Here is a 21,594-nt window from a genome sequence, read left to right on the forward strand (position 1 = left end):
TATATATTTTTTCACAGTATATCAGACTATAAAGCCTTGGCCTCTTTAAAAAGAAATAAGGCCTAACCATATGCATACAACAGCAACATAAATTTAAAAGTATTCCTTATCACAGAGTACTGTGCCAAACCCCAACCATGCATACATAGTCTCTCACATATGTGCACGCACACACACGCATATACACACACTCTCATACCTCCTGCCATAACAACGTCTAAGGCAGTATGACGAACAGCATGATCTTTGGGATCAGATGCACTTGAGTTTGAATCTTGTTTCCACAATTAATTAGTATGTCTTTAAACTATTGCGTAATCTCTCAAAGATTTACTCTCATTTTAAAAAGATGATAATATCTGCCTCAGAAAATTGAAAAATAATACATGTAAGTAACCCAGCAAAGTACCTAGTAGTCAGTTAACCGCTGTTTTTTTTTCAAATGGGCATGCATTGCTGAAATTAAGTGATACTTGTCATAATTCAACACACACACACAAAATAAATGGCAATCAAAATGAGCAACACTAGAAGTCTTGAAAAAGTCTATCATGTACTATGTGCAAACGAAATTTATTTGTTCAAAATTTATGTGTTCAAAAACAGCAAAGTGACTTGTAGAATTAGGGTAGTGAATAAAAATCACAATCTAAATACAGGGAACTAACCATATCTTAAAGTTTACATCAAATAACTATAATTAGAATAAGTTAATTTTACATCTTGAGACAATATTACCCTTTCTGGAAGTTCTTAGAAAAGACATAATTTGAATTGAAGTTATTTACAAAGTACTTCTATAAATGTCCAGAGTGAGAATACCACATTTTCTCATTAGAGGCTGTATGAGATGTGAAATTGCTAAGGCAAGATTATCTACAAAAAGATAAAAGTTACATTAGCTCACATTTGCTTAAAAGGTGTTACTATAAAAAATAAACTCATAACAAATGACAGTTTGACTTCAAAAAACAATGAAAATATATTTAAGTCCAATATAAGCTCCTTACCAAATAAACTCTATCTAGGAATCCCAATTAAGCTGAACATACTTCTTACTATAAGTGATGTTCAAGTTACACTGTCCACTCTCAAAAAAGACAGATTCCCTCTCAAACAAAAAGTATGCATATACTACCATAAGATATCAATTAAACAAAGAACCATGGGCAGAGAGAGATGTTTCAAAACAAAATCCTCTGGAAAACAACCTGTATTTCTGTAAGGGGTACTGAGCTCTCTTTTGAACTTTTCGTATCTCCTCACCGCTAGCCAAAAAGAGTTATTAATCTTCCTTTTACAAACTGGGGTGTGCCCCCCCGCCCCGTTCTTGAAATCTATGCACAATAAAGAGCTAAGAAGGGATAAAAGACAAGTTAATCCACAATAGGTAGAAGGACAAGAAGAAATATTCTAAATCCCTGATTGTCACTGGCTACCTATGGATATTAAGCATACAAAGTGCCTAGTCTGAATTGAAATGTTAAGTGTAAAATATATACTACATTTCAAAGATATGGTACCAAAAAATGGTAGAACAGATCATTAATAATTTTATATTAATTGTATGTTAAAATAATTTTAGGTATCTGAGTTAATAAAAATTATCTTAAAATTAATTTCACCTATTTCTTTATAACTTAATGTGGCTACTAGAAAATTAAAAATTACATACATGGCCTGCATTATATCTTTATTAGGCATTAGATAGCACTGTTCTAAATCATGGAATCTAAAAAAGATGAGCTTAGATTATTTTATTTGTAATCATTTCTAAGTTCGTCTTTAACAATAAAAAAAGCAATGTATCTGCCAGTGTACACAATCACCGTTTCCTGTCACCCTTCCATACATTTTCATACAACCGCTTAGGATGCCTTGCTAACAGCAGTGAACAATGCAAAATAAACATATTAATATGTAATTATACTTGAAAACAGATCAGAAGCCAACATTATGTTACTAACGTACTAGTGCTTTTACTATGCAGCCAACTGATAAATATTTTCATTAAAACAGCAATCCATTAAAACGAATCCATTTCAAGTGGTGGTTAGTAGGCCAACCATAGTCAACCAAATTCCTAAAATGTCATTTGCCAGGTAGGTGTAGAAGGCCACATGTACCTCTAACTAATGCCAACTGAGCTTCTATTATATTGTATTATTGCTTGCTGCTTGTGATATTCAAGCCCTTGAATCTCCATAAGCAACAGTTAGAAAAGTAGGACTTCCTTGTAAACTTCTATTATTAAAACAAAAAGACATGGACAGACATCACAGTTTTTATCACCAAATATTTCATAGTGAAGACAGTATTATCTTACTAGAGAATTAAAAAGTAAAATAATAAAATCTCCTCACCCAATTTCAAAATAGTATATTATCAGATTTAGGAGATGCATTGCATCCACATCATTTTCTCCCAGAACATTTTATTTGCCATTTACCCAAGTCTCTTTAACCACCACAACTGAAATTACAGGCTAATCTGTTAATTCTAAATCCCCAACTCCTCTTTTCAATACCCAGCAAGATTTCCATTGCCCTTAACGTGTCAAGGTCCTGACCTTCAGTTTTTGAGAGTTGTCATTAGGATACTTCAGGCCTAATCTTTTTATTTTTTATTTTCTTTTCTGTGTATTCCATCCACTGTGCTTGAGCAAACTTACTTATCTGGTGTTTTATCAATATACCTCTTGTTCAAGTCATCTCTTTTGTTATATTTCTACTTCTTCCCTACATATTCATAGTAGTCAAGGCAAAACAATTTTATTTCCCCCAGCTATTTAAGACGCTCTTTAAATTTTACTTTCAAAATACAAGCTCTCAACTTTCTGGAGGCTATATATACTTACTTCTCTCCTATCTATCTTTCCTGAATATGAGACATATTTTACTTTGTTTCTTAGTACTAGTTTTATATTAAATGCAATAATTCATTTATAAAACTCTAGAGCTTGGAAGAAATTCTGTGGTCCCCTAAACCTGAAATATTATGTTCAAAGTATTTTTCTGAAGAGTTGGTTCATAACTTTCAACAAGTTTTTTAAACAGTCCAAGGAATGCAACCCCTCTAATGTTGTTTCTACTTTCTGCTTCTTTAAGAGCTTGTGTGAATTTATATCCTTCCTCCAATCACTATAAATCTTAATAAATTTATCACTGATGTGAGCAAACTCTTTATGAAATATACACATCCATTGTAATGCTGATGAAAACCTTTCTCCTGTATTTAAGTTTTGTTCCTTTTCATAGCACTTACTTTACATATCGGAATTTCAATGACCTCCTTTATAATTTTGTTTATGGATTTAAAATAAAAAATCTCAGCTTCTAATCATGGCCACCACACTGCACAACTGCAGGGGGTGCCATTCACACTGTATTCTGTGTTCAACAAAGCACACAGTACAGTGTAAGTGGCACCCCCTGTAGTTGTACAATTTAGATGTTCTGGATCAACCAATAATGCATATGTTCATTTTTCAAAGTCTTCCAACAGTTTGACTTTTTACAATATAGTTAAAATTTTCAATCATTTGGAGCTTATACTGGAAAAGTTGTGATTAACAATAATTTTAAGTCGCTATTCATTTATCCCAATTTCACTTAACGAGTAATCTTTATTCCAGTTTTGAAAACTTTAACAGATTATTTTTTAAAGGTATTTCATATACTGAGTCTCAATCTGAAGTTCTATTTGACAAAAACTTTAAAAATATTTTTCTATGGCTAGAAACAGGGTTAAATGCTGATGCTGAAAAATGCGAAAGCAATTTAAGAAAGAATTCTACAGTGTTTAAGTTGGGAGAGAACTGAAATCTACCAAATGATGCTCAACATCACAAGTGATTAGGGAAATGTAAATCTAAAGCACAATAAGGTAACACTTCACGCCCATTGGAATGGCTATAAAATTATAAATAAAATAAAAACCCAGAGAATAAATGTGGCAAGGATGTGGATAAATTGGAACCCTCACATATTGTTGGTGGGAAAGTAAAATGGTACAGCTTTTGTAAAAAGCAATGTGGCGGTTTCTCAAAAAGTTACACAGAATAGTAACATATGACACAGCAATTCTACTCCCCAAAGATCTGAAAACAGGTATTAAAACAAATGCTTATTACGCAAATGTTCACAGTGGTACTATTCACAGTACCCAAAAGGTGGAAACAACCCCAATATCCCCAATATCCGCAACTGATGAATGAATAAAATATGCCAAATACTTTTATTTCATATTGTATATTTCTTGAAATGTTCAATCCTTTTTCTTCTTTAGCCCATTTTGTACTCAGATAACTGGGAACTGCCATTCTTTGCAGCCTTGTAACAAATTTCCTTTGTTGAGGGGTATTACTCCCTTCTTTAAAAAAATGAATTCTACTTGTCTTTACAGTTTTAATACTTTTGTTCATCATGAGATTAGACAATTGTCATTTTGGCAGTAATGTTTGGGGATTCAGATCGTATCTGCCTCAAAACATGTTGAAAGTGTCTTCTACCTTTTTCTCTGCTCTAGAACAAAAGATAACATGGAAACTATCACTTAGAAGTTTAAATCATCTTATCTGAAAAATTTTAATGTATTTAACCAAAGCATAAATTTTTGAAAGTTATTTTATAAATCTAATATATATTTTATATTTTCAAATAATCATCCTCTGTTGATTATCTGAAGAGACAGCTGTTAGTTTAATTTTGTTTTTATAAATAAAAACAGATAGTCATGAGATTTAGGATATCTCTGGTGCTTTTAGCTCCAGAGTTGTGACTTATCTTCCAAAGTTGTAACTTTTTAAGTTCTGATTTACTTCTATTTTCATCTATTTGCACTAAAATTTCATGCCCTCATTACTTCATTAGCTAAACACACACACACATGCCTTAATGTTAGCAGACTCATCCCATACGCTTTTACCAACACTTGTCCATGATGACAGGTAATCAAAGTATATCCAGGGTGCTTAAGTTAAGACACAGCTAGTCATTAAAATTAAATAAGAAACATGTCTTTACCTGCTCTTCTCTAGCTTCATAGAGAATAAATGATATTTCATTATCTCCCCTGCCCCTTCCCCACTCTCCCCATTCCAACTAAGACCTTAAACCTCAGAGTACTATTTCTCAAAAAATGATTAGAGAGCTAGTATTTGAATCCTAAGACATGCTTCTCTTAAAATGCACATTCTCAGGCCACCCTTAGACTAACTAAATCAGAATCTCTGCTTTGGATAATTACTGATAACAAGAATTTCTGATTTACCAAGCCCAAAACAGAACACTGTCCGCATATAGCATCAGGATGACCCTATAATTTATCATACTAACTGGGGCATTTCTGAAAGTGAAAGGAAATGCTAGTAATAATTATAATAAGACAATAGGTATAAACCAGAATGTATGGTCAAAGCAGGGTCCCTGTGGTGCTCCACACTTTGAGAACTACCTTCAACTAGTAAGTTCATTAGAATTATTCTAAAATGTAATGCAAGAGCATTACACTAAGAACAGAAAATACAAAGAAATAAAAGAGCCATACCCAGCTCTGGGTGGGAAGAAGGCATATAACAAGAGGCGATAAGTTACAGAAATATATAAATCTCTCAAAACAGAGATGTGCAGGAAGGTCTTCATAGGAAGATGTAGGATCTGAAATGGGCCTTAAAGGATCACAACTATTTGGAAGATGACAGCCATTCCAGGGAAAGAGAGAACATAAACAAAGATGCAGAACCTAGAAAACCCATGTTTTATAGCCATGAGGTGGGAAACAAACTACTTTTGCTAAAGCATAGAGCTTTTACACATAATGGAAGATAAAAATAAAATTACAAAAGCAAAATGCAGAAAATTTTGATGGACGACTGCTGAGATTTCTGAGGGAATTCCATAATCAAAAAGCAGCGTGGATAAATGTGGGAGTGCCCAGGAACATAGAAGGGTGAAAAAGGAATAGATATCACACGTACTATACTAAAGAAGAGTAAACAGCAGAAAAAGATTTCAGAAACATCAAAAAAGAAGCTGAAAGTACATAAACATAAAGGGGCACCTAAAATGAACAAAAAATTAAAATAAGTCATGAAGAAAACACTGTCAGCTAAATTACCAACTGATATGCTGAAATAAAATAGGAGAAAACCAAATTTTAAAAGAGGAAAGAAATACAAAAGTGGAGAAGGAGCTATACATATGGCCCAATAAACTAAAGATAAATGGGAAGCCAGATAGTGAATAGAGAGAGAAAAAAAATGAAAGAATTAAATGGGCTCTAAATATAAATCTATCAGAAACAGGAAGAGGTTAATAATTAGAAAGAGACTGACGAAAAAAAGAAAAGTTCAGTTTGTGGCGATAGGCTAGCAGAAAAATCCTGTTAGGAACACACATTTTCCTACAAATAAAATTAAATTCACTAATAATAATAAGATCAAAGGTAAATACAAAGATACATATTTGCAACAGAGGGTGTATATGTATATGCTAAGCTCATGCACGAAGTTCAAATTTAGTATGAGATTTCAGAATTGGGGGGAAGTGTAAAGAGTAATCTGTTAGAGGAAGAAAATAACCATTTTCTACATAGAAGACAATTACACGTGCAGCAAAATCACACATACTTGGTCAAGATAGACTTTACAAAAGAAATCTATGACAAATTATTATACATTACTTGAAGGAACATTATATAAAAATAGTGTTGTTGTTTTTTTTAATTACAGCATTATGATTCACTATCATTATAATGTGGACTCTAGAACAGTAATTTGCAATTAGAAGTAATAACCTGAGACATTTGGAAATGAGAGGAGGAGTTGGTTTCTGGTAGCCACAATACTGGAAGGGGGCCCCTACTAGCATTTAGTCAGCAGAATCCAAAGATGTTCAATGTCTTCCAAGGCAAAGTACGACCCAGCCCAAAACGCCGAGAGGTCCTGATGAGAAAAACTGTAAGTAGACAAAGATTGCTTTGTCTTGTATATTGATAATGATAATGTTCATTTTTCAACTCATGATAAATTGATTCTGATAAAGGTCTTTGCATTCCACTTTGAACTATTTGAATTCAAAACTTAAAAACAGAACTATAGTTCTAATAAAGCTATTTCAGTTATTCTAATGCTAAGACATTAATTCACCCTTGATAAATAATGAAGAGGTGGCTAGGAAAATGTCATGTTTAAAACAGTAGTTTCAATAAGTATTCAGTTTTCAAATAATACCTAGGGCAATCCTTAAGTTGAATGCATGCATTTATATTATTTTATCATTAAACGTGCCTATATGATTTTTATACAGCTGAATTTTCCTAGGACAAAGCAATTTAAGTTAAAGTTTACTTAAAATTAAGACGGTCTATAAGGATTATAATGGCGATATACTAAAGTAGCACAATGGATTGAAACAAAGCAAATATGAGTTCACGATGATTCTGAAAAGGATATTGAGGAAACCAACTCATTATTTTGAAAAAGAATTTAAAAATAAAAATGGTATATAAGGGAAAGAATTAAACATTTATTTTGCCTTTACTGTGTAACTTACCTAACTAGGTAACTAAATAGAGGATGTGGGTAAATTTCTCTTTAAAGATGTATTACAATGGCTACCTGCATCACAAAAAGACAATCAGATCTTATGTGTCTCCTGATAGAAATGCACACTATCACCTTTGAAGCAGTTGTCAAAAACAGACAGGAAGGAAGGAAGGAAGGAAGTACAGACAGATGAGAGGGAGGGAGGGAGGGACGGAGGAAGGGAGAGAGGGAGGGAAGAAGGGAAGGATGGAGGAAGAAAGGAAGGAGGGAGGGAGGGAGGGAAAAGCCTCTTGACTTAACTCCCAAATTTACAAGAAACACTGAACCACAAAGGAATAGGTCAGTATTACACCATGCCATAGGAACGGAATAAGGAAAATTCAGAAACAGGCCCATTTCATCATTAAATAAATCGCAAAAGAAGAAACTTACAGATTAGAGGAGACATAAAAACCATATCGACAATCACAAAGTGCCTATTTCAAAACTGATTCAAATAAATTGTGGTTGGGGGGATGCATAAGGACATCCATGAGACATTTGTAAATTTGAATAATGACTGATTAAGGAACTTCGATATAATTCTAGTATGTTAATGACATTGTGGTTAAGTTCAAAGAAATCTTTATCTTGTGAAAATGCACACTGAAATAATTGTGCTTTAAAAATGCAGATGAAATGTCTGAGATTTGTTTCAATATAATACGAAAGGTGAAATGGAGGGGGTTATAGATGAAACAAGGTTAGTCAAGGGTGGTAACTACTGAAACTGGGTGAAGGCTACATGGGATTCAGCACATGAGTCTGTTTACTTTCATATATGTGTTTCAAGTTCTCCATAATAAACAGTTAATTTAAAAAAATCAAGAAAACTCAGCAGGAGGGAAAAACAATCATTTGCAATGTGTTTATTTTAGAGTTTGAGAAAGAATAAAATGAATTATTGCCATAGTCCTCTAATGGATATGGGGATATTAGGCATCTCAGAAGATAGAAGATAAAGGTCTTTAAATTTTTTAAGATAATGGTATAAATGCAATTTTTTAAAAAATCTAAAAACGCACTAGTTAAAACTGCCATTGAATTCCACATAGATTACATGCATCTAAGTTTGTGTTTAAATGCCAGACTTTTCCTCCCTGTGATAACAGGTGACTTTATTACAAGCATATATCTACACAAATCCAGCAAATATTACTGATACTCTTAGAAACAAGTGTGAAAAATAAAACCATAAAAGCCAAGGCCTTATGGTGCCCTCTATATTTTGTTGTTGCTACTGTTTAAATTGAGAAGACTACAGAAAGCAATAGGAAGCTATAAAAAATATGTAGCCACAATCTTCTGAGATCGATTCTCTAGGGGGACTCTGAATAAATGGATTCGTGACCTACTAAAATTAATGTGAAAAAATGGTCCATTTGTAAAGGACCTAAAAGATTAAAAATGACAAAACAAACTGTAAAAAAGCACCTTCAGAAAAGGAATGAACGGTGTTTATAAAAAGTGAGACCCATGGATGTAAAGGGAGGATCATCATGATGATTTATAAGAAAAGGAAAATAAAATAAAAAGGTAACAAAATTCATGTTTCCCTAGGCCTTTCATTCAGACCAAAACATGTAGAGCTATACTCCCAAAAGCAATTTCAGACCAGAGATGTCTTTATTTTACCTCAGACAAGCAAAAAGTTAAACAAAATGACAAAGTATATTTGCTCTCAGACAGTGAAGCAGCAAAGAAACTTTGGAATGACATAACTGGTTCAAACAGGACGACTAAACCTCAGACAATGAACGAACATAGCACCACTGCAATTTCTTTCAAAGTTTTGTTTCTTGCAAATAACCATAAAATTAAAACAATTATTATATACATGAAGGACTAAACGGAGACTGGGATTTTTTTAAATGTAAATGATTCTTCTAGAAATTTGACTCTAGTGCTATTATATTCTTAAGGTTAACTACTTCCCACTGACCATTATATACAAAATATGCAGCACCAAAAACAAGCTTTTGCTGTTTACCTAAACACCCTAAAACATCTATAAAATGTTAATAGAAAAATCTCGAAACTTTAGAATTTTACTTTAATATTGGATTTAGACAAAGTGAAAGGCTCAGACTGATTCGTAAAACTCATTACTTTTATCAATCCAAAATGAACCATATAAAGCTAGCATGTCATTCTGGGAACATTAGGTCTGTTGTGCTAAGTGAACCAGCTCCTCTTCCAAAAGACTCATAAGAAAAAAAAACAAAACAAAACAAATCCCCCTACTAATACCTAGGAATAATTTTTGTATAAATCACAAGTTTAGGAAAAACAATGCTTAAACTATGAAGCTATATAAAACTTGACGAAATTAAGAGGAATCTAATATAAAGCCAAATTTCTGTAGAAAGTCAGATCTGGTACAAGTATTTAAAAATAAGTACACATGCTGCTGAGAAATCAGTATTAAAATTCTCCCAAAATCCTATGTGATTGGTTGGGGCTTTTCTCCATAAAGCTAAAAATTTTTATCTCCAAAGAGACTTTATCCAACTTCAAAGCAATTCATAAACATGGACTACTTCATAGTATCCCAGAGAAAAAAGAAGAGGTAGATTTAAAGTTATTACCTTCGCCTACAGGAAAGCCATACATAAAGAACTATAAGGCAAAGAACAAAGATTTGCCTTTTCTGTTATGATCATATTCAATCCCTTACCTTTTTCCTTACAGGGAAAAAGAGTAGGGCAAGAAAGCTGGCAAGTAGGGGAATACTCCCTGAAAAGAAAATACTTCTAATTTAAAAAAGGGGAGGGGGGTATGGGGTAAGAGTCTAGCGCCCCCAAGCCAAAGAAGAAAACACTTCTTTCTCCAACTCACCATCTGGACCTTACTTGCCAAGTTCTAAAAACCCTACAGAAACAGTATTTTGGATCCTTCAATAGACTATAAGCAAATAAAGGAGATGTATTTACACTAAGCATGCACCTACCCAGCCATAATTAACTCTGAACTGTTTTCCCCGAATTTCTCAAGCAGCTCTGTACAAAAGCAAAAGTGCTTACTTTCATGTCAAAAGTAAGCCTGTATTTTGCCCTGGATCAATTATGTATATGCACTACATATGTGACATTTGACAATTTTCTCAACTCTAAGATTGTTTTGAAATCTTAACAAGAATGATACTTCAAGGGCTTGTTTAGGGAACTAAACAAAATAGTGTATCAATAGGTACTATACTATGAACTCCAGTAGAGTGTCAGGGTGGGTGCTCAATTATTTCCTTCTTCCTCTTTTAAAGTGACAGTGAAAGTCATCTATTCATGGAAGTATATATCATTTGTGGCAGAGAAATTGATTTCTCACTGAATCCCCATATGCTCCCCCACATTTTCCAGCTACCTTGCAGCTATCTGAGGCCATGTGATTAATTCATGTCTTTCTTCCAGACCAAAGCACTTAAAAGCTAGCACATGACTCTTGGCTCTTGCCTGGACACACGTTCCAAATGGCAGAGCTATAAGACACAAGCAGCATAGATCTGAGTCAACACACAGAAGAGCTACCCAGGAGAGTTCCCGGACCTCTGGTAGATTTCATATGAGCAAGAAAAATAAATCTCTATATGTCTATGTGTTATAAATCTTCTAAATTAGTTAATGCAACACAGCTAGCAAAATACAGTGTATCTTTTTGTAGCTGAATTGCACTCAAATGCAAGACAAAATGCATACATAAAAATGGCAAGTCCTGTGTTTAAGTATTAAAGGCTATCTTCCTTTCTATATAATTCTGTACAACTAGAACAAAAGGAATGATTAAGAGACAATATTTGATAGCAAAGTGGAGAAGTAACCAAATATACACAGAATAACTTAAAAAGAAATTGATACTTATGTTTTCACCTTAAGGGGAAAGAATTCTAAAATTAAGAGTCTAAATTTCTTTCTAGTTAAGCATACAAGTTATACAACAACAAAGGAGCAATGGCCCTAAAATAACGAATTAGAAACTGAAAACAGCTTTTAGGAAATAGGTAAAAGAAAGGAAAGCAGAAAAAAACTTTAATACACCCTTTCACCATGAGTAAAGTAGCTATAGTCATTTATCACTATAATAAAAGTAGCACAGAGCCACAGTTGTTTATCCACAATTCTGGAATCCCAAAAGTTCGAAAAATCAAAGTTAAAAAAAAGTTTGCAGTAAAATAACTTGGCAGTAACATCAAACATGAACTAATCTGAAATTATTTGTAGTCTCTATTTATCTCACATAGTATTAATATTCATAAAAAAAAAATCTCCAAGGTATTGCCTATTGTTTGGAGAGGGGACAGTAGGGATGCAAAAATGCCCCCCCCCCATCTTTGAGAACTACTCATCTAGAGACAAAAGATAAAAAGTTTAAAGATTTTTTTTCCAGATTGTAATAAAATGTCAAATATACTTCTCTGTCAAAAGCAATATGGAAAAAGAAAAAAATCATTTTCTATTTCTCTAGATTTACAAGTGATTTTATTACGTGTTTTTAATCTCAATTTTGTAGAGAAGACGAGAAGATTAAGTTCTCCATTCTCAGTCCGAATGGCACTCTAAGCAAAAATGACTTGATTTTCTTATGACTAAACTTTATCTATCTGTTGTTATAGAAACTCATTCAAAGAGAAAATGAGGTACTAATTGGTTACCTATGGAAAGAAGGAAACAATTTGGAAAAATAAACAAAAAAACAGTCTTGTATGCAGCTGCGAAATAACCATGTAACTTTTTAAATTGCACACAGTTTTCACCCACTTTCTACTTAACATTATCTGCACTGAACTTAATAAATACCTAATAAAAACATTACCTCTTGTGGGGGAAGAACATTGTTTACAACCACCTCATTCTTTGGGAAAGTTTTTAGTCAAGATAGTACTGAGATAGTCAAGACAGTACTTCTGCTACACTCACATATATGAGGGACATAATTAGGTTTACTGTGATTATCAATTTCCTTTTATAATGAGAAGGTAGCCAAATACTTTTGAATCATATTAAAAATTACAACTATTTAAGAAGTAAATAATACATGAGATATTTAATAGATTCTCTCCACTCCAAAGTCATTGTTTTACCCAGAATTTCTATTCCTGTCAATTTGACAGACTTCAATTTAACACTCTTCACATGCAAAAGCACTGTGTGAAGAGATAAAGATATCTAAGACAATTCTCCTTTCAAAGGAATATTAACTTGTAGAAGATAGACAAACACGCAAATAATTATAGGATAATTATAGTATACAGCATTAACATACTGCATTATGTATTATACCTGTATTAAAACAACTATTAGCTTACTGAAAAATACTTAAAATTATCAGTAATATCCAAGTGCCAAGAAAAATCCTCATGATTTTTTGAGGTCTATGTTAATGCCAAAATGTAATTAATTAATAATAAAATAATAAACTATCGACTAATAGATGACCACAGTAGGGTGGATTGGAAAACACCTTCAATCAGAGTAGTTCTGTATTTATCTTTTGTAATTAAGTTTCCAAGTATAACTTAATTTTTACAAAAGGGGAATTCAGGATTTTTTTTTGAAGAGTTGAAACTAGGACTAGATTTATGATACAATTTTATTTTGAGGATATTCGCATAGCATACAGTTTGATATAAACACCACCAACAATTAAATATATAAGTACGAAAGAAAAAGCAATCAATAGGTGTGGGTTTAAAATCTCATAGTACAGTATAAGCAACAAAGCTATGTAGATATCATGTTTTGATATGACCTGCCTTTATATACCAATTAGAAAATGCTTCCATATTCTTTTAAAGGGGATATACTATTTGTTCACCTTGCCCAATATTAAGTTTATTTTCTTTTTTACTCAAGTTCCAATGAGCTGCTTTTATTAACATCAAATGAACTGCTTGCTATGGTCTCAATAAATAGATGCAGAATTGATTAAAATGAAACTATTCATATGGTAGGATGCTGATGTTCCAGGAGAGAATGCAAGTAAGAGTGAGGGCATGCTGCAAAACTCTCTCCTACTTTAATCAGCTGTGACTACTTGATTGACCCAATTTACACTGTTACAAAACTTTAAAACATAATAACTCATCTAATCCTCATAACAAACCTATAAAAGAGGTATCATTTTAATCTCTACTTTATAGGTAAGGATACTAAAAGGTAAAAATAGTCCCCAATTTATCCAAAGTAAAATAACAAGTGACAGAGCAGGGATATGAACCCACAGTCCAGCTCCAGTACCAGTACTTTATATATGATTCACCTGGGAATCTGGTTGAAATTCACATTCTGATTCAGTACTTCACAGTGTGGGGAGACAAGATTCTGCATTTCTAACAATCTCACCTATGATGCAGATGCTGCTAGTCTGACATCATCCATCCCTGAGCAACAAAGTTCTAGTCTACCCTAGAAAATGGTGGAAAGTGGTGGTAATCCTCAAAAGGAGGTAGAGTTCATCCACAGTTAAGACAGCTCGGTTTATGAGTAAATCAGGAATCGCCAACTTCAGGTTTAAAATTTACTTGCTTCTTTTATGATTTTAAAAATAAGGAAGATAGCAAAATTTGCAAGTATTATAATACTCCTGCTTTCAGGATTTACATGTAAACATGTTAATACTATAACCTGACACTTCAACACTTGCTTCCAATAAACCTTTTCCACATCCAAAAACTATTTACGAATGTCCCTGAATATCTTATGTACTTTAACACAGACTCAATACGAACATATTAAAAGAATGTTTTAAGAGTTTATATTTGCACTTGCTTGTATATGGAAAGAATTAGAGGTTGAGTTAAAAATCCGGCATTCTTTGTCACCCATACAAGTGGTAACTGAGAGAGAGCAAGATTTGAGAAACAGGTGGAACATTAAGTATCTTAACAGCACTCACTCAACAATTCTAGTCAATAACTTTCTCTAAAAACAGACAATGAAATGCCCATAACACAATTTTCCTTCGTTTTCATTGGTGTTATCAACTATCTATATCATCTAGAGTGTAGTATGTAAAGTGTACAAACTGAAATCACAAAATATTATATGCCTATGTTTAGGATATTTTGGCCTAAAGGCACTCCCATACCTAAAAACTGAAATACCATCAAATCACTGGAAATAATATTTTATCAAACTTTTATACTATCCGGAAAAAAAAACCAACATTATCAAAATATCATCAAACAAGTTTAAAGCCACACAACTTAACAATTAAGCCTATCATAAGAACACACTGGGTGTATACAATATTAGACATGGATATATAATAACTAAAAAATATTTTATTAAACAGCAAGAGATTTAAGAGAAATCTTAATCTAGTCTGAGTAATTTTGGTTTTGCTGTGTTTCCTTCCATTTCATTTAACTTTTTCCTAAATGTACACAGATATATTTTCATTTCTTCCCTGAGGAACAATTAAATCTGTCACATACTTTGACAAGCTGGTAAAAATCATATTCAAAACCATAACGGAATTCTGATTAATTAACTATACATGAAAGTCAAAGGAATTATTCATCAATTTTGGGCAACATGAATTCATATATTCTAGTATTTATTTATACAGAGTCCCATTTTTAATAACACAAATTAATAAATTTAAACTATACAATCACCGTAAAGCTAAAATTTTCATCGATGCACCTGTAAATTACAATACTACACAATCTGTCACATATCAGACAAGAAGGTAAAAATACAACACAAATTCAGACTTAGCTGTCAAAAATCTTAAAATGCCTCTACTAAACACTCAACAGTCCAAGTTCCTGCTAAAGTGCAAGGACTAGCTATTTCATCCAAAAGAATCTGAAGACATAATAAAACACAAAAATATCTCGATATTTTACATGTCAGGTATATATGGAAGAAGACTGTGCCCAATCGAATAAAAACTTTTCCCAGTCCCTTTACTAAGACTCGTTTGTTTTTTCTTTAATCACTTACAATCACAAAGTAACTCATTAAAAAAAAAAAACCTAGAGAACAGAAAGATGTCAATTGCAATAGATGACAGTAAACATAAACTGACAAAAGAAAAAAGCACAGATGATACATTCCATGTTATTATTCACAAGCAAGCTCAAAAGGTTTGCTATTTCACTAGTCTCATCACTAATGTTATTTCATGGACTGAAACGAAATCTGGAATATAAAGAGAAAAATAAAAACATGCTTAAACCTCCTATCTCCTAGAAAGATTCCACTTACTCTAAAATAATCCCCAGTGACCTTGTGGAACCATTCCTGGGTTAAACTGCAAAGTGTCTTTCTTCAGTAACTGCAATACTTCGCTGTTGCTCTAAAGGTATTTAACACCTGTCTACCGGGTTTCTCTAGATTTATGCAGGTTCTCCAGTTTGTGCCATTTGCAGAAAATCAACAGAAACCTTTAAAAATATTGGACCTTACATACAATTTTAAAACATTTAAGAGTTTTGAACTGATAGATCTTTACATCTTTTACAATGGGAAATATCAGAAAACACGCTGTAAGTTAAGTGACTCTTTTAGAGAGCAAATTTTACTCAACCCTTCTAAAAGGCTACAGATTTTACACATTTAGAAGCCTAGAAGGAAATATTTTATTTATTCTCTAGAGCAGTACTGTTCAATAGAAATATAATGTAAGCCACACATGTAATATTAAATTTTCTAATAATCATATTAAAATGGTAAAAAATATCAGTTAAATTAATTAAATGTATTTTATATAAACCAATATATCCAAAATATCATTTCCACATGTAATAATTATTTCTTAAACCATTAAGATAATTTATATTCTTTTCTTCATATTAAGTTTTCAAAATCTGATGTGTATTTCATACTTAGAGCATCTCTCATTTTGGACTAAACTGAAGTGGTCAATAGCCACAAGTGGCTACATTACCAGACAATGCGGCTCATAACTAATATTTTTGGATCTGACATACCACTGTTTAAAATTACTTTACATTTATTTTTTCTTTTTGGATTGAAATGACTGATAACAAACATGAGCACAACTGGTAATTCACTGGATATATCAGGATGACATCACCTTAGCTGAGGACCCTGTTAACACGCATAGTAAGAAGTAGAATTTACACTATTATATCTTAAATAGACTTGAGAAAGGTTTGATCATCACAAGTGAACATAACTTGTAGCAAAAATATAGATGACAAGAAAACATTTTCATATCAAACCTTATCAAACCTTAATTTTAGCAACCACTTTCATTCTTGACCATGCATCTATATGAAAATTACCTAACAAGACTGATGAATTTTGGAATGCATATAGCCATTGTTAAAAAGAAAAGCACTAAGAAAGATGAATTGGAAAAAAAAAATGTTTCAGGAAAAAAATTACCGGTTATTTTAATATATCCTATATTAACCAACAATCTTAAATTATTCTACATGAGTTTCACTGAAATTAATTCTTCTCACAAATTCCAATTCATCTACTGCTTGTCATACACATTTCATGTACTTAAATTACAAAGAATTTTCCCAAGTAATTAGAATATTTGATTAAAATGTAAATAATGCCAACAATGCATTTTCTAAAAAACAACTAAAACCATTAGCTTTGCACATAAAATTTGTCCTTAAGGCAAGTTACTGAATAAATCAAATAGAAAACAATACTTCTGTTTACTGCATTTACATTTTGTAACACATTCAGCGATTTCTAAATTTGGAAGGTCAGTTCAGATTGCACACAAGCAGTAACTTTAAAGCGTGGCAAAATTTTAGAAGTTTCTGCAATATACTTCTAAATAAACACACTCTACAGAAATAGTACAAAAATCAGCACCATTCATACCAATCTCGGTAAGCAGCACAAAATCAGTATATGTGTAAGTCCAAAATGTATGAACATGCCAAAAAGTATTTTTTTGTCCCAAATTTATTTAATTCACCTTAGAAATTCCAGTTTAATCTACTTGTAAAGCTGAAAAGCAAATGTGTCCTACAGAACATACATCCAAGGACGATACATTAATCTGATATTTTTCCACAATTTGAAATTAAAACAATAAAATCTGTTTCTTACCTGCAGTTAGGAGGAGGATCAAGGGTTATTTCAGCTAGCTCCTTCTGAATTCTGTTAGTGAAATGAGAACAGACAAAAAGGATTTGAGATAGTCTACAGAATAACCGGGGAATTACACTGCCCTCTACCACCATGCAGTTAAATGCAAGGCTGGCTTTGCCTTCAGTAATGCTAACATGGCTGCTTCCTCTTTGTTCTCAGAGGCATAACCCAAATCCCTTAACAGAAACTTTGCAGCTTTTTTTCTCACTTGCTACTGTAAATAAGTAAGACATTTACACCTGATTTGAGAAATAGTCCTCCACTAGCACTCAGTAAAGAATATAAAATCTATTTTAAAACACTTTTTGCCAAAGAAATTCTCTTTTCAAGCTTATATGCAAATGAGACAAGAAGGGAGGAGGGAAAGCACTAGAATATTTGACAATGACTTCAAGTCACTTTTACCAAGGTAAGAATTAACAAGCTACTGCTCTTGTACATTAATAGTTTTGACAATATTTTATCTGTCAAAAAAAACTTTAAAATTTACAAATACCTTTACCAGTGAAAAACTTCCAAGGGACTCTGGCATTTAACCACATCTGTTTTCCCTGATCTTAAGTACAGCACTTAAATTTAATAAATTTGGGGGGAAAGTAGATAATAAGATATTATGAAATAGATGTGAGTAAAGGAAAAAAAGCAGTTTTTTAATTCAAATTTGATGTTTTCAAAACTGAAAATGCATTTAACACATTCTCCAATAAGACTACAATAAATTGACAAAGATTTTGTTATTCCAAAGACTTATTTAATATTATTAAAATATTCTAAAGTTATTAACAGCTGAATATTGATACGAGATGAAAATCCATAGGAAAATGAGAGTACTTTTCGATCACTACGGAATGCCAATATTTGATCAGTTTTCATGTTTTCTTTTTCCTTTGGTTGTAATCTATAAAAATCAACAAAAATGTCAATATTGCCTAACACTGTAATTACAGCTGATGTATAATTATTAGAATTCATGGATATTCCACTATCACTGATGGAGTGCCATTTGACAGAATATTATTTTCACCATCGTAGGTAATAAAAGTCAACATGAAACTTGATTTTCCATTTATACCCAACAAAATGTCTCTCTTGCTGTTGATTACTGAAGTGTCAAGCACATCCACAAGTTTTAAAGGGAAAAGGCACAGTGCAATGAAAGTTTTCAATCACCAAGTGCCACCTAAAATTGTAAATGTCTACTTCTCAGTTTTATTTGCCCTTAGGAATTCAGAGGCGGAACTGTAATTTAACTACAAAAACTAATACCTGGGATGCATGACTTAAAAGTCATGTTTGGAAAACTGAAAGCAGATTTACAGCAGAATTTTTAAATCTGCTTTCAAATATAGCCAAGGCCTTGAATTTACAATTTTTCTAGAAAACATAATTGTTCCTGATCATTAAGTTTCATGAAGAAAGGCAATGCTAATCTCTAGAAGTGTCAATTTCAATGATGAAGAGTATGACTCATAAAAAAGGAACATCCTCAATGTACCAGCTAATTTGGGTTTACCAAATTTTCCTTGCCAACTCCTTAAACAATCTGTTAGAATGTTAGTCCCAATCTCCAATCAAGGATACTCTTAATGAAGTTACCAAAAAGTACAGAATAAGTTTGCTTAAAAGTGTAAGTCTAGAGAGGTGGTTTATGTACCACCTAAAGAATGACAATTCATTCATGAAGTAAATATTTCTGAACTGCTATTTATGTAAAACAAACAAAACTGTCCAACCATTTGAAAGACAACCCAAAATGTGCTTAATCTTTCTTTAACATATTACCTTTTAGCACTAGTGGATAACTTAGCAGTGGTTTTGCTAGAGAGTTTGGTGTTTTTCTTCTGCTGGGTTGCAGAAGGTTTTCTTTCTTCTTGCTCTTCAGGCTCTGGAGCGGCTGGGTCTCGCTGGTCCGCATCTGAACTACCACTGCTGGTGCTGGGGCTCTCATCATCAGACCTTTGCCTATCACTGGACATCTTGATGAAGTTATTACTTGGAAAACTTTTTAAAAGAAAAGAGGGGAAGAAAGGAAATGTTAAATCTAAGAAATAAACCAATAGAATTTTCTTCTAATATTCACGTGAAATCGTATTTTAATGAAAATGCTTCAAAGTGTTCACACTTATCTCATCGTACAGCAAGGTTACAGGGGAGGTGATGTGTCTCAGAACGCCAGCGTTCAGGGATTTACCAAACTCAAGTTAGAAAACCCACTCACATTTTTTTTTCCATCCCTTGGACAATCTATCAATTGTCTACTTTCTCAGAAGGCATGAAACAGATTTGCCAGGGAACTTAGGCAACAAGCATTAATAACATATGACACACTGTAAATAACAGATCTCGCTGAAAAATGTTAAAAAGTCACTAATAACGTCTAAATATTTACACACTGACATTGGTCAAAGCTACCAAATTCCCTTTCCGAGAGGAAAACATACCCTGTTAATCACCCATATGCTTATTTAAGGTGGCGATTCCTCCTCTGTGCACGTAAGCCTTTAAATACAACACTTAGGAATTTAAAAATTAACTAACAAGCTGCTCTTGCCGTTTCCACGGCCAGCAGCGAAGATTCATCCGGCCAAGACCGAGCTGCCACCCTGGGAAAAGCAGAATCCAAACTGCACCTTCTGCAAAGCTCTCAATGCCATCAAGGTTCCTCGCTCAATTTTTACATCACGGACCGACATTTTGTCCAAAATAACGAAAAAAAAACAATCAGAGGAAAAACAAACAAACAAACAAAGCCCCAAGAAGTGCAACAAATTTCCGCGCCCGCGGAGGCGAGCCGCGGCCGGCGGCGGCGGCCACGCAGCTCCGCGGCCCTTTGTGGGGAGGGCCGCGCGGGGGCCGCGGGCAGCGCTCGCCGCGCCGGGCGCCAAGTGATGCGAACAGCCCGGCCGGCCCCGCCGCGGCTCGCGGACACCGGCGGCGCGGGCGCCCGGCGCGAACAAAGCTGCCCGCCCCCGCCCCCTCCCCCACCGCCGCCGCCCCGGCCGCCCCCCACGCGGCCCCCCGGCCCCGCCGCCTTACCTCGGCCGCCCGCCCGGCCCGCTCCCGCGCCGCTACGGTGTGGGGGAGGGAGAGAGAAAAATACCCTTCCTTAAGGAAATGGAGGCAGCTGGGGGGGGGAAAGGGGGGGGAGGGAAAAAAAAGAAGCCGAGGAGGCTCTGGCCGGGGAGTGTGGAACATTGAAAGTCGGAGGGGGTTGTGTAGTGCCGGGCTCCGGCCGGAGGGTGGCGCCGCCCAGCGCCTTCGGAAAAAAACGGGGGGTGGGAGCTCGGCTGGGCGAGGGCGCGAGCTCCCGGTGAGGCGGAGAGGACGCGGGAGACCCCCGCGCGCTGTGGCCTCCCGCCGCCGCCGCCGCCGCCGCCGCCCGGCTCGGCTCCTCCCGGCCGCGTAGTCAGCAAGTTCCGAGGCGAGCGCGGGGGAGGGGCGGGCGCGGCGGCGGCGCGCGTGCTCGCTGCTTGCCTGGCGGAGGGGCGCGCGCCGCCGGCGTCGGCGGGCGCGAGCTGCTCCCGCGCGCTCCCGCGCGCTCTCTCCGCACCTCCTCTCACCCGGGGGGCGCACGCGTTCGCCCGCGCGCGGCCAGGACAAAGAGCGCGGCGGGGACCCGGCGGGCTGGCCCCTGCCGCCCTTGGCCGCGGAGCCCGTGCCTGAGAGGGCGGGGGCGCGGGCGCCGTCTCGCGGGGCTGCTGTGCCGCGGGGTGGCTTCCGGCCTGAGCCCGCCTCCAGAGCGAGGCTGCCCATTGGGCTACCCGCCCCGCAGGCTGGGGGTGCCTTCGGGGCGGGCGGACCGAGGTCATCTTCAGGGCTGGCCATATCCCCTCTGACGGCTCAGGGGCCCGTGTGGACGCCGGGGCTCCCACGCCTGGGCAAGAGCCCTGGGCATGTGGTCGGGAGTACCCCGCTTCCCTGGAA

At 35.2% G+C, this 21,594-nt stretch overlaps 1 protein-coding gene across 6 annotated transcripts in view; it reads right to left on the reverse strand.

The window, feature by feature from the left end:
- Positions 1-21,325, reverse strand: part of UBE2E3 (ubiquitin conjugating enzyme E2 E3) — a 75,855-nt gene extending 54,530 nt beyond the window's left edge. The window contains exons 1-3 of one of the 6 annotated variants that reach the window (XM_036236019.1): positions 21,145-21,325; positions 19,453-19,671; positions 17,629-17,679 (exon numbers count right to left, since the gene is read on the reverse strand). In XM_036236019.1, the coding sequence (XP_036091912.1) occupies positions 17,629-17,679; positions 19,453-19,646 (245 nt within the window). In that variant the 5' untranslated portion in view covers positions 19,647-19,671; positions 21,145-21,325. Of the gene's footprint in view, positions 1-17,628; positions 17,680-19,452; positions 19,672-20,111; positions 20,626-20,706; positions 21,084-21,144 lie in introns of those variants that run through there. The other 5 variants (XM_016164616.2, XM_016164612.2, XM_016164614.2 and 2 more) reach the window with 5 other exon arrangements.
- Positions 21,326-21,594: the final 269 nt, after the last annotated feature.

This window comes from Rousettus aegyptiacus, unplaced genomic scaffold, assembly GCF_014176215.1.
Source record: "Rousettus aegyptiacus isolate mRouAeg1 unplaced genomic scaffold, mRouAeg1.p scaffold_m13_p_2, whole genome shotgun sequence".
Taxonomy (NCBI): domain Eukaryota; kingdom Metazoa; phylum Chordata; class Mammalia; order Chiroptera; family Pteropodidae; genus Rousettus; species Rousettus aegyptiacus.